The sequence below is a fragment of the Drosophila persimilis genome, unplaced genomic scaffold (genome assembly GCF_003286085.1).
Source record: "Drosophila persimilis strain 14011-0111.01,24,50 unplaced genomic scaffold, DperRS2 tig00000002-arrow-pilon, whole genome shotgun sequence".
NCBI classification, from domain to species: domain Eukaryota; kingdom Metazoa; phylum Arthropoda; class Insecta; order Diptera; family Drosophilidae; genus Drosophila; species Drosophila persimilis.
Window position 1 is genome coordinate 3,861,449 of NW_020825289.1, and position 13,856 is coordinate 3,875,304.

The window sequence follows — 13,856 nt, forward strand, 5'->3', positions numbered from 1 at the left end:
TCTAACAGAAGTGCGGATACCAGATTTGGTTACTCTAGCTTTAATAGTCTCTGAGATTTGTGAATATCCCCAGATTTGCATCCTTTGCGGGGGCGGAAGGCGGTGTGGCGAAATTTTGAAACAAACTCGTCTCGGTCCGATATATTAGGAGTGTGGATACCAAATTTGGCTGCTCTAGCTTTTATAGTCTCTGAGATCTAGGCGCTAATGTTTTACTCTAAGCAAAGCCGCCTATGCTACCTGTGTGTTAGAGAGAGACAGGGCGAGAAAAAATGAAATTGTTTTCTTGATGCTGGCTATAATAATAATACGATCGAATTCAGATTCTGCAGTCTAAAAGATATGGTCATTCTCTACGATTCTGCGTTTTTAGTTTTCTCGTATCTTTAAAATTGTGGATGCCACAGATTTTCGCCCTTTGTGGGGGCGGAAGTGGGCGGGGCAAAGTTTTGAAATATTTTTGGAGCAGTGACATATTACAGAAGTCTGGATCCAAAACATCGTTGCTCTAGCTCTTATATGTCTTTGAGCATTAGGCGCTGAAGGGGACGGACAGACGGACAGACGGACGGACGGACAGACAGACAGGGCTCAATCGACTCGGCTATTGATGCTGATCAAGAATATATATACTTTATAGGGTCGGAAACGATTCCTTCTGGACGTTACACACATCCACTTTTACCACAAATCTAATATACCCCAATACTCATTTTGAGTATCGGGTATAAATATACAATTATTGTTTTTCAACCTTTAAAACATTATTTATCTCTGTGGAGCTTTGAAACTTTTTAATTAATGGCCAATAAATCGTTTCCAGCACAGATTGATATACATTCGTTTTTATATAAATCATTATGATTTCATGTGTCTGCCCGTATATACCATACAGATGTAAGTGGGAAACACAAGTTAATTGCTTCGCCACACATTAAATATCAACGCATATCGGATCGACCACAGCTGTCAACTATCATTATTTGTTTTGCCATAAAGATAGAGATATCAATTTATTTAGCATAATTTGCAAATACAAATCGTTTGTGGAGCCACATAAATATTCTGGTGGCAGGATCGAGATAGAGCAGTCAAGTGGCATTTTCCATATGATTCGTACGATTGTGGCCGGAAATAAATCAATGGACACCCAATGGGTATATGGCAGGCGGTGGGCGGTAGACGGTAGGCGTGGGTTACATCTACGATATCTTGCCTATGATATATGTATGCATGCCACACTCTCATACGAGTATGGATGTTTGGATGGGCCACCAACTGTTGCACGCGGTCGAGCCGGAGTCCTGAGAGTGTGACAGGCACTCCACTTGATGCACAACAATGAGCAGAGTTATTGTTATTTTATGCTAATACCGCCTGCCCGTCGTGCAGCTCAAGAATGTACAAAAGAAATTAGCAAATGTAAAAATATAAAAATGGAGGAGGAACAGAAAGAGAGGGGTAGCGTGCAAGGCAGAGGCAACTGTTGACAGTTATCCTGACACAAACACGCATTGTAATGTCTAACAAGCTTCACAATGGCATCCGTGGCGGCCCCAAACATCGCCTGTCACTCAACGGCCTCCGAGTCCTGCTGACAGCCCCGTCCCGACCATACTCACACTAATACCCGTACCCGTACCCATACGTGTATTTCCGAGTACAAATGTGTGCCCTTGTGCCCGCCTGACTTGTGTCATTTACATATTCACACTTGTGCTTCTTAGGACTGAACTTTAGCATCTGGGGGCTATGATATATACATACATATATACGTATGAGTGCGTCCCGTCCCATCAATAGGCTAAAGCCCGAAAATGGAATTATGAAATTGCTCCTGGCTCTGACACATGACATTGTCTTGCTTTTTGCCTGCCTGGCGCCTGGCGCCTGCGGGGCATCCTGCTGTAATGCAATTCTCGACATTAAATGCATGCCAGTGGGGCCTAAAGGCTCTGGCAAATTCAATTGCCACAAAAAGAGTGCAAAATGGCTGAACATAACGGATTCAGTTTGATGCAATTTGCATTTAGCCAGCGCCTAACATTCTAACATTCAGTCAACAGAGCTCTGTTACCGTTCTCTCTCTCTCTCTCAGTTTCGTTGTGTTCGGGCCATGTTTATTGCGCACAGCACACAGCTCATTCATAAAAGGCGGTTCGTGCGGAGAGCACTCTCTGAGAGAGCCAGGATTGAGTTGTAGGCGGCTGCAATAAATACAAAGGATCCAGCATCCGCAGCAACAGTGGATGTCGCAGCGTGGAACTTGGTGGGTCGACGAGATTCGGCAAAGATTCAGTCAGTCATCGCGTAGCCGCCGTGTGTGACAGACAGTCTTACGACGTCTGGATTTGGAATGTAGTGGATATTTAAAGCTGGAGTTTTTTCGGGAGCCGAGTGCATTCAATTAACATAAAATGTAATTAGAGGCGTTCGCTTTTCATTTGAGCTCTCCGGGTCTTTATATTTTAATTAAAAGCAAACAAGTGTAAAGTGAGACCAACAGCGGCAGCAAAACTGTAGAACATTGTGAATAAATAACTTATGGAATTTAATAGGCCGACTGCACTTGTAATTAAAATTCGATCATGTTGAATGGAAGTTGTCGCAAATTGAACATAAATTAAATATGGACTCTACTCTGCCAGGCCAGGCCCCTGTTATAAGTGATGGCTGCTACTTGTGTGCTTGTGTATCTTGTGACTGTGTGTGTCTCTGACTGAGTGTGGGTGACAGCCTGTGTGTGTTTGTGAGTGTGTGAGAGTGTGAGAGTGCCGCTGGCGTAGCGCTAATTTCTCACACTTCAAACGCTACCGTCCCGAACGTCCCGGCAATGGACTTCCGCCTGTGCCTGCTGCGGAGGCTTCCGTTTTGTTTTTACTTGTGTGCTCTTTTCCCTGATTTTCCCGATTTCCCACTCCCTATACCTGTGAGAACGGTTGGCTCCAAGTGTTGCTGTTGTTGCTGTTGTTGCTGATAGCCTGGCTTAGCTTTGTTTGGGCCTTTGCCAAAAACTAAGGATAGAGCGCGGGCATTCAGCCAGGCTTCAGGCTGAAGCACGGACAGCTTCCTCATTCTTTATGATTAGTTAATGGGATTCAATTTCATTTGAAATTGTCCGCCACAGAGCGTAGCAATCGCAGCTGCCGCAGCTTCCTTTCACTGATTACATAAGTCACGTTCTTGGGGAAACACTTGTTGGTTGGTTCGTTCGTTCTCCCCGCAGAACGAGGCACGTAGCCCAGCGGGCGAAAAGAGGGGGGGTGAATCACAGTTGTGCCATTACGAACTTGGCAAAATGAATTGAGTATAGGCGGAGGAGGCAGAATCCTCGTATGGCAGTAGTTGAGTTTACATTTACATTCAGCCTCCATAAATTGATTGGGTGGGTGGGTGCGAAAAGCGTTGCCTGCTTATGTGGGCACGCCGGCACAGCAACAAGAGCAGCACCGTGCGATGTGCGAGTAAATGCAAAATTTCCCACTAAAGTGCCGACACGGAAAAGTACGAGTATACAAGTGTGCATTCTAAGAATAACAAAGAAGACAAGTGGGATAAAAACAGCAACGGTTACGGTTACGGTTACGGTGTAAAGTGCCACAGCAAACACAGCCAGAAAGCAGAAGGAACAAACAAACGAACGAATACCGAAAGCAACCCCAAACAAACATCGGTGAAGGTTGTCCCACGGTGTGGTGTGCCCCTCCAAATCCGGAGAGTGTATGTGTCCGGGACTGAGTGCGGCTGTGTGGGTAAGAGGGAGTGCCGAGAGGCAAGTGCAAGAAATGTGCAAAGTAATGTGCTGCAACTAAAGTGAAATGCCATCCGTGAAATCCCCTAAAAGTGAAATTCTTCCTGGGATTATTAGAAGCGACAGCGGCAGCTACAGCTACAGACCAAGGAGCACCACAACCAGCTACAGGATCATCGGAACTACCAGCAGCAGCAGCATGACAAACGGCCATTCCTTGCGCCTCCGTCTCCTGCTGTTGAGCAACATTTTCGGATTACTCAGCCGGACCCAGGGTGAGTCTCTCCATCAGCGGCTTAGCCGACTCTCTTCGCCGCTGATTGCTTTCCCTGAATTATGGAATGGCAGACGGAATGAAAGGCAGCCTTCGTTTTGCAGCCTTATTAAATCTGTATTACATAAATCACAGCAATCGTTTCGCTCTGCTCTGAATTTTTACGAGCATTTTGCGCTTTTACATTTTCCATTTCGCAGTCGCCATTCACCATTCACCATTCGTCTTTCGCCAATTTTATGTCATAATGAGTGCAGCCTTTTGATTTAATGACAACTGGCAGCCATAAAGGAAGCCCATATACATATACATATACATATACATATACATATACATACATATATGTATATAATATAAATACGTACAATATACAGGGGTGGTCAAAAGTATTTACACAACGAGTTTTTTTTTGCATGTTTAATTTCAGGAGCTTTTCCTGTGGTTGTTGAAAGCTAAATAAAAAAAAAAACTTTTAGGCCAAAAAGATTGATCTACTAGCAATTGAATGAGAGAAGAATTGGAAAAGATAACTGTTTGTACGAATAAGGAGAAGCAAATTAAGTGATGCTTATCAGTTGTCAAAATTATTTACACACATTTTTAATGCTGCAGAAGTATTTACACAAAACTTTAAGTTAATTTTTTATTATGATTTAATGATTTTTTTTTTAATTTGTTGGATGAATAATAATAATAATGATTAATATTTTGTAATTCCACCTTTGGCATCAATAACTGCTTGCAACCTGGCTGGTACTGATTCCACTAAGTGGCGAGCATATCCAAGTTCCAATTTCGACCAAATTTCCTTTACTTCCTCGATGGTAACGTCGCGTTTTCGGTTTTTATCAATTGTTCTTTGTCCTTTAATAAGCGACCAAACATTTTCTATGATATTGAGATCAGGGCTCTGCGCGGGCCAGGGAAGAACAGCCACATTGAGATCTCGTAAAAATTTTGTAGGTGCCGATCCCTTGTGGCATGGAGCATTGTCTTGCTGTAAAATCCAGTCGGAGATGGGAAATAGCCTGTCACCAGACACAAAAGCATGTTCATTCAGTATAACAAGATACCGGGTCTGATTCAGAGTGCCTTCTATTGGAACAAAGTCTCCAAATCCGTAGTAAGACATGCACCCCCAGAACATCACTGTGCCTCCACCAAATCTGTTTAATGGTTGCACTGCACTTTGTTTTTTTGCTTGTCGTAGATGCATAAATCTTTTACAGAATGAGCCTTGGAACTGGAAAGCTACTTCATCTGTCCATAAAACATTGTACCAAAACTCCTTTGGTTTTTTAACGTATTCCAATGCGAATGAGAGGCGTTTTGCTTTATTTGCCTTGGAAATTTCTATTATTTTTCGCCTGTATACGTTCGTATGTCGATCTCCTTCAATCTCCGACGTATTGTAGCATCACAGACTTTTTTGCCAATCAATTGTTGCGAATCTGCAGACAATTTAACTGGGCTTATCGACGGATTTTTATCGACTATGCCAATTAAACGTCTACATTCCCGTTCATCCATCGCTTGTTTCCTTCCACTTCTTTTTAAATTCTGTAAATTTCCATTCGTGTCCTTTTTCTTTTCCAGATTATAAACGGTTTTTCTACAAATTTTGTAAGTTTTGGCCAGTTCCGACGCTGAAACCCCGCTTTTAAATTTTGTAACGATCTCGGATCGAGTTTCAACAGACAACTCCTTTGTCTTCACCATTTTACTAAGTTAATTTTAAATTTTAAATTAAATTTACTTATTGCAACTGCAATAAACGAAAAAACGACTGCACTAAGTCAAACCAAGTCTAAGAATAAGCTCTAATTTGCATTGTGTAAATACTTCTGAAGCAATGCAAATTTGTGTAAATACTTTTGACAACAGTTCACATGCTTCTATTTTTAGCCCATTAACAGTTATTTTTCCAATTCTTCTCTCATTCAATTGCTAGTAGATCAATCTTTTTGGCCTAAAAGTTTTTTTTTTTATTTAGCTTTCAACAACCACAGGAAAAGCTCCTGAAATTGAACATGCAAAAAAAAACTCGTTGTGTAAATACTTTTGACCACCCCTGTATGTTTGTGTGTACGTGTGCTGCTTTTATGAGGCTCGTGATTTATTTCGTATCTTATTTTTATGATAATTTATCAAATATGCATAATAAAATGCCGCCGCTTATGGCCTAAATTTAATATGAAAGGTGGCAACAGCTTGCCGATCAGGACCATCTTTTACACAGAGTACATATGTATTTGTATGTCTCTGCTGGTGTGTGTGGCATCTGGCGTGAAAAGTCAAATCAACCTGGGATTATTTCGCATTTGTTCTTGGCTTCTCGCAGCTTTACCATTCGAGTATTTAGATGAGCACGACGACTTCAACTATGACCTGGACACGGCCCAATCCCAGGCCAAGTACGACGCGCGCCTTCTGTCCCAGCAAATGCTCAGCGACACCGAGCTGCGCCAGCAGGCCGGAGCGACAGGCCTCGAATCAGAGTCCACCTTGGACCCCCACACTCTGAGAGCTCAGGGAGGGCGCTCTGATGGCTCAGTCGAGGATTTGGAGCCGCACAGTCGGGCAGCCGCCTGCTTCACTAACGGCCACAAGTACACACATGGACAGAAGGTAAGAATTTGAGGATGAAAGGGTGCAGCGTACGATAGGTAGGGGAAAAGAAGAGATGTGCAATTGAAAATGGTTTTCCTTTCGCTTGGTCGGTTAGAGAGCACTTCATTTCGCTTTGTCAAGCACAGAACATGTTTTCTTCTCGATTATCGCACCACAAGTTGAAGTTGGTTCATTCAAAATTAAGTGAACACTCGGATTAAGCATTTTCAATTAGGTCTAAACATGATACCGTTTGATATTTGCTGCTGTCTGTGGCTGACTCGTGGCTTTCGCTTACGCATCCATTATGCAGCTCGGCTCCATCCAGATGATTGATGGCTGCTATCGTGAATACCCAAGCTGCTGACCATTTAAATTTCCCACTTGCACACTTTTCCACACTTTCAACCATTTGCTGTAACCTTTCTCATCCGCTTTCGGTTCAGGTGCCGCGCCAGGATGCCTGCGAGGTGTGCCTCTGCATGGACGGAGAAATCTTCTGCTGGTGGGAGCGCTGCGGTTAGTTTTCCCGCCATTATGGGCCATGCATAATATAACAAGAAACTTTTGCCTTTTACCTCCTCCGCAGATAAGACCAATGCAAACAAGGTGAAGGAAATGGCGGCAGGAAACGACAAAGACAACGACAACGACAATGGCATTGGCAATGGCAAAGTCAAAGCCAATGGAGGTGGGGTTATTTCTGGTGTTGGCTTCGGCTTTGGCTTTGGCTTTGGTGGTGGCGGTGGCGGTGGCGATGGTGCTGCTGCTGGTGTTGGTGACTATTCAGATCCATATCGCTATGAGAGCACCACGAGAAAGTCAACAAAAGTGCATAAAACGGCTGGGAAAGTTGGCAAGCGGCGCAAGCATCGTAGGAATCAAAAGAATTTTAATGACTACGAAGTTTTCCAGAGCCACAAGCAGCAGCAGCCGCAGCAGCAGCCACAGGATTATAAAAAGTCAGCCATAAAGCAGCAACAGCAGCAGCAGAAGTACGAGCATCAGATACAAAAACAAAAGACTGGCGATGCCACCAACTACAATATAATCAAGCAACACAAACACGAGCAGCACCAGAAGTTGCCCGAGAAGGAGCAGCAACAGGAGCAGGAGCAGGAGCAAGAACAGAGTGCTGTAGCCCCGCCAGTTAATCAGGCGGCGGCAAAGAAAACGCATTATCAACAGCCAGCAACAACTATTGCCACGCCCTCGCACCAGCAGGAGCAGCAGCAGCAACATAGCTCCCATCCCCACAAGCCTCCACATTCGTCCAGCAAGATCTTAAATTTCCCCGAAAACTTGCCGGCCCTGCTTTATTACGACTACAAGACGGAGGAGCACGAGCACCATCAGCATCAGCATCATCAGCAGCACTTGCTGCATGAAAAGCAACGCTTGCAACATCAACAAGAGGCGTTGGCCCGACAAAAGCCACCAGCAGATGCAGGCGTTGAACTCCATACCGACTTGGGCGTTGATAAAAACTTTGATGATGCGGAAACCGACAGCGATATTTTGCCAGAGCCGCCAACAAAGCGCCCCAAGGCAGCGCCCACACAATGGACAACGAGTAGCAGCCCCAGGAGCAGCATGGCCAAGGCGTTGATGACAAACCAGGCAGCGACGTCCACAACGGCGACAACAACAACAACAACAACAACAATGAGAACGACTACGACGACAGGAACAAATGGCAATGCGACGGGCAGACTGTCTAGTCGGGACAGTGGAAGAGCTGAAGCTGAAGCTGGAGATGGGGCCACAGTTGCAGCCACAAATGTGAGTCTAGTCGGACTGGAGCTGGGTTCATTCGCTTGGCTGTACTTTTTGCTGTGTAGCTTTAAGAGCCACAGCCAGATGGAGGGTAGCCCAATTAGGATTTGGGCCAGGCCACTTCATTGGCTCTCCCCGCTGACAGGCCTAAGTTTGCGGTCGCGCCGTGACCAGTCACCCTGAAAGGGTCTTCGTAATAGGGTTTTTCGAGCTTGACTTGGTTTATTATTTACTATGCAGTCAACTTGAATTAACAGTATGTTTTGTTTTTCTCTTCCCTTGATGCTGACCAGCTGCAACCGGATAGGAGCGGTGGCAAGGACCTGGATGATGCGTTCCATCGGTGGCTGACATCGACGGAGCTGAATGCTGACAGCACAAACACGCCGGACGATGCCTCGGAGCAGGAAACAGCAGCATCGACAATAATCGATGATGTTGCCATCAGAAACAAGAGTGACAGCGGCAGTGGGAATGGGAGAAGTGGCAGCAGTAGCAGCAGCAGCAGCAGCAGCAAAGACAATGCCAGGAACAACAACAATGTTGCCGATGCTGTCTTCTTCCGCAGCTCGTACAATGATTACAGCAGCGAATTCAATGGGAGTGTTGTCAACATTGACATTACACTAACTGCAGTTGATGTGCATCCCCGTCGCCAAACGGATTTAATTGCAAATGGCAACAGAACGTCACGTGTGAGCACAGAGGCAACGCCAGGAATCGCAGAAACTCCAGGAACAACAGCAGGGGCAACAATGGACCCACAGGCGACCGACAGGAGGAGCTCCGTAACCATCGCCAGCACCACCAGACCACCCACCAGCATCAGTAACAACAACAGCAACAATCAGGATCAACCTCAGGCGACTGGCAGCCCAGCGGTGCCACCGTATACACTGACAACGATTATAACAACAGTGCCGCTGGCACCAGGGCGTATGTGCAATGTTTTGGGTAAGCAAGACAGTAGAGTCGACGAATGCCCCGGAGATTAGTGCTAACGAAAATAACCCCCTTCCCATTTCCCTTCTTCCATGCTCCTGACAATTGCTCACTTCCTAATCCCATTTCAAATACAATCCAAACTCCGTTCCGTTTGTTTTTGCAGGCAAACTGTATAAAATTGGCGACATTCTGCCCCAGGATACGGGCAACTGTCTGCAGTGCATTTGCACGGATGCGGTGACGCCCGACGAGATGCCGAGCGTCACCTGCAGTCCCCACAACTGCCCGCCCCTGGTGCTGCCGGATCTGTTCGATGCGACTGGTTACTGAGGTTACGGGCTGGTGCTGTAAGCTGGGTGCCGGGCTGGGTTCCGGTCACAGGGATGGCGGCAATAATGAAATGATTGCATTGATCAAGCCGTAAATTCGATTGGCAACTGTAAGCCGCAGCTGCAGCAGAGGAAGCGACTTGGGTAGAGCTAATTTTCAGTCAGACTCTCAACTAACTCAAGCATAAATTGTATGGATTTCAATGTAAAGCCCTCCCTATCACGAGTGTCTCTAGGCACTCTCTAAAAACGAATACCTATCAGCAAACATACATATATCTGATTCAAATATACGAGTATATACCGATCAACCGAGAGAGAGAGAGAACGGGCGTAGTCTAGTTTGTAAGCTGAATATTTATGCATTTTATAAGAATGCGAAGTATCTCTCTCCTTCAAGTAGTGGATCAACACCACAATCCCCAAAAAGCAAGCAAGCAAGCAACCAACCATTGATGTATACAGCAGTAGAAATTTTAAAGAATTTATAGATGTACTTCTGCAGAATATATACATACTATACACATATATAAAAATCGATACCTACATATACCTATAACTATATCTACGAGTATGTATGTATTGAATTCATTTTCGACTTCATTTCATGACTGAGACAATGGAGTGCAAGGTTTTTCATATACGATTTATCGGAGGGGGAAAAAGCAAACATACAAATACAAGTATAGGCAACTAAATCTATAACGAAAAAAACTGAACAATGACAAATAATGAATTGTGTAATATTATAATTTATATGTTAACGGAATCAGAACAATGTATGTATTCCTTATTTGCTCACGAAATATCATTTTTTCACGCTTCCGTTGGACATTTAAATATACGTTACGAAAAACCACAAAATATATTAGATATTACGAATAAATATGGAAATTGTTTTAACAAAGCTGAAAGGAGCAAAGAAAGACACCATATCGAGTAAAACTAACAGTTTTAAGACACAAGACCCCACAATACAATATAGTATATGTATGTTTAAACTTTAATGATACGATTATATGCATGTGTGTATACTTAGTGAGTCTCATATACATGTCTACGAGTAGTTTGAGAATCGAATGAATGCAGATTTTTCAAATGACTTCGTTTTACGTTCATTTAATTTCAAAGCAAGTTTAGGCGTGATAACCATCGATTAATTCGGAGAGAGTAAAATTAAGTGAACTATACTTGAAAAGTAGACATTTAAATTTCGAATACGTACATACATACGTATATATGGATAAAGAGAAATCCAAGCCGAGCTCCATGGAGATTTATACGAGTACACATGTGTGTGTGCTCGGCCAGCTCTAGTCAAGAGCACTACACAGAAGTATCAAAATCAAAATGAAAATCAAATAAAAATACATATACGTACGTAAATACACATGCAAAAATATTTAATATTGATGTTCCACAGAAGAAGAGCAAAACATAGAACAAATTGAACTTCGGTAAAAGCGAAAGCACCACTTAAATATGCGTATACATACGAGTACATACATATATATAAATATATGGTATTTGTGTAACATAAATGTAACTAAACTAGCTAAAGCTCTCTACTAATACGAATACATGATACAGATACACTTGCGTTCAAATTGATTTTGTGTGTTTGAATCAAATTGAAATCCAATTGACGTGAATAAACCGAAACCCATCTAAGGACTTACATATGCGAGTTGTTTCAACTGTTTTGGGGGTTGCGGCTGGAGCTGGGGCTGAAGCTGAGGCTGAGGCTGAGGCTGAGGGAAAAAAACTAAGCCGATCAAAAGGTAAGTTCACACTTGATTCCCAATTAATTTATTCACTAACAGCTCGATGACTAAGTAGTGGGTATGTACGTATCCCCGACAATAAAATTTCAATCGCTCTCGCTCCCCGACTCGAATCCAGAATCCTCGTCCAGATCGTTCTGCAGCGGATCGGGCTGGAGCCCTGCTCGTGGCAAGGGCAATTGTGCAGGTGCGCGTGGCAGCTGCAGGTGACCTGGCAGGTAGGCAGCAGCGGCCATGGCAGCAATAGCTTGATGTTCGCGCTCAGCATGCATGATCATTCGCCGGCGAGCCTCCACGTCGCGTGTCAGTTGCATCGAGAGCTGGTTGTCCCCGCTGCCGTCCATGGCTAGATTAATGGCTTGGGTGAAGGCTTCCGAATGAAAAGGGAATTCCAAATAGGGCTAACGATTGCTTTCACTAATAATTTTTTTGTAAATTTTGATTTTGTCTGAATCAAGTTTCGATTAAACTAAACAAACTGTTTAGAACGTGGCTGACAGTACCCGAAAATACAATGCTACTACGGAAATTGCCAAACGCAGATTGCTTGCTTCATATTGTTTCATAAAACACATCGAAACTGTACGGTTCCAATACGCTCACTCATATTCGGGTTTTATTAGTTTTTCGAGGGTGTGGGTGCCATTGGAGTGGGGCTACCATTCGACGCAATCATGGCAGTGCCAGTGGCAGTGGCAGTGGCAGAGCCAGAAAACCGCAGGGCACTTTCCACATTCCAGCTGTGCATGTGTAAGCGGAAGCGGAAGTCCCGCCATGCCGTTTCCCAGCGAGTTGACTGACCGCATAAAGCCATTTGGCCATTTGGCCATATTGGACAGACCCCCACTCGCCCACAGCCACAGAGCCCCACACGGAAAGGGGACTTTGGCTCTAAAGCAGTCAAATCAGGCCACACAATACTTTGCTGTCAATTTGTGATAGCGGCAGCTTTATTTGAAAATATGTGCGACTCTATTTTGTTGGGGCGACAAGCCGACTTTTGTGGCCAGCCCGGATGACAGCTGGCTTCTGCCAGTTGGTCGGTTGCTTGGTTGCTTGGTGGCTGGGTTGCCGGGTTGCCGGCTTGCTTGGTTGGCTGATGTTACGTGTGAAATTGAATATTTACGGGAGGATTTTTCCCGCGTGGATAGCGATTTCAGTTAGGGACAGTGAATGGTTTGGCCTAAAGCGATTTGCAATTCAATGGCAAAAAGGAAATGGAAGCCAGCAAAGGGATCTCAGCCAGGATGCATTTCGCAGCTCAGCCTTAACCGCATTTACTTGCCCCAAGCTCATTCACGGCATTAATATTTTTTAAAATGGCCAAAAGCACTCATTTCCTCCCGAAGGTCTCTGCTAATTAAATTCTACACATATATGTATATATTCACTATGTGGAAATTGGCTTTGCCGGGGCATATCTGGGTGTCAGGGAATCAGGCATTATGCGCATTTTTAATTACGCTGCAAATTTGCATTTGGATTGCGCATTTTACAGGCTGATAAGTCGGAATAAAGGCAACAGTTGTGCAGGGTTAAAGCCAGAGCCAGAGCCCGAGCCCGAGTCAGAGCCACTATGGTCCGCGCACATCCGAGTGCATACTCGTACTCGTATATATTTTATTCTGAATTTGAGAATGTGTAATTTTCAAGTTGACATCTTTTGTCCCAAACCAGTGACCTCGTTGCACACACCACCCCACAAACTCATTGCGAGCTGTGGGTGGGAGCCGCCTCAAGCGGATCCATAGCACACTTTGGCGGGCACTAGCCACAAAGGGATGGCCCAGATGAGAGGGGGATGCAGCGAACAGAAAGAGAAAACTGCATTTCCATGCATACCAAACGCAAATCAGAGAAAGTTCAAAAACGAAGGCGAATCGCGGTGCGTTCTTTATGCTTCTGGTATGCCTTCTGGCCATTAGAATACGGCTGGTGTTCGATTTCTGACCCTCAAGTTGTGCTTTCCATTCTTCCCTAGCCGGCACTCCGAAATTCTCCTCTGGAATAGCGAGACTTAATGGCGCGGCTTGCTATCATATTTTCTATTTCGACCGAACACGTGTTGAAAAAGGGTTTCACACCCACAGTCTGGCGTCCACTGACGCGCCGTTTAAGCCATTTTTAATGACAGGCTCTGACGGCTAACTGCTAACGGCTGACGCCTGCTGCCTGACAACGGCTAATGATGGCGGCTAGCCAAAGTTTTGTGGCTTTTGCGGATGAAAATTGAAAACGCTTGCGTTCATTAAAAAAAAAATAAAACTTGCTTAACTAGAACGTGTCATGAGGCAGGTGCCACATTAATTAGTGTGAGCGCCCACACAGGCACACGCCACACACATACACGTGAATATCAAATGAAGATTTCCTGAGGCAAGCGGTTT

General features: G+C 44.5%; 1 protein-coding gene across 2 annotated transcripts; it reads left to right on the top strand.

The window, feature by feature from the left end:
- The first annotated feature begins 2,286 nt into the window (after positions 1 to 2,286).
- LOC6590787 (polyhomeotic-proximal chromatin protein) lies at positions 2,287 to 11,368 on the top strand. 2 transcript variants are annotated; one of them, XM_026986631.1, is made up of 7 exons: positions 2,287 to 2,419; positions 3,490 to 4,026; positions 6,367 to 6,653; positions 7,082 to 7,154; positions 7,225 to 8,417; positions 8,705 to 9,365; positions 9,520 to 11,368. In XM_026986631.1, exons 2-7 carry the CDS (start codon positions 3,819 to 3,821, stop codon positions 9,684 to 9,686), a joined length of 2,589 nt encoding a protein of 862 aa, XP_026842432.1. In that variant the 5' UTR covers positions 2,287 to 2,419; positions 3,490 to 3,818; the 3' UTR covers positions 9,687 to 11,368. The 2 variants fall into 2 exon arrangements, with proteins under 2 accessions (XP_026842432.1, XP_002015531.1); XM_002015495.2 differs by lacking the exon at positions 2,287 to 2,419 and having other exon boundaries at positions 2,961 to 4,026.
- Positions 11,369 to 13,856: the final 2,488 nt, after the last annotated feature.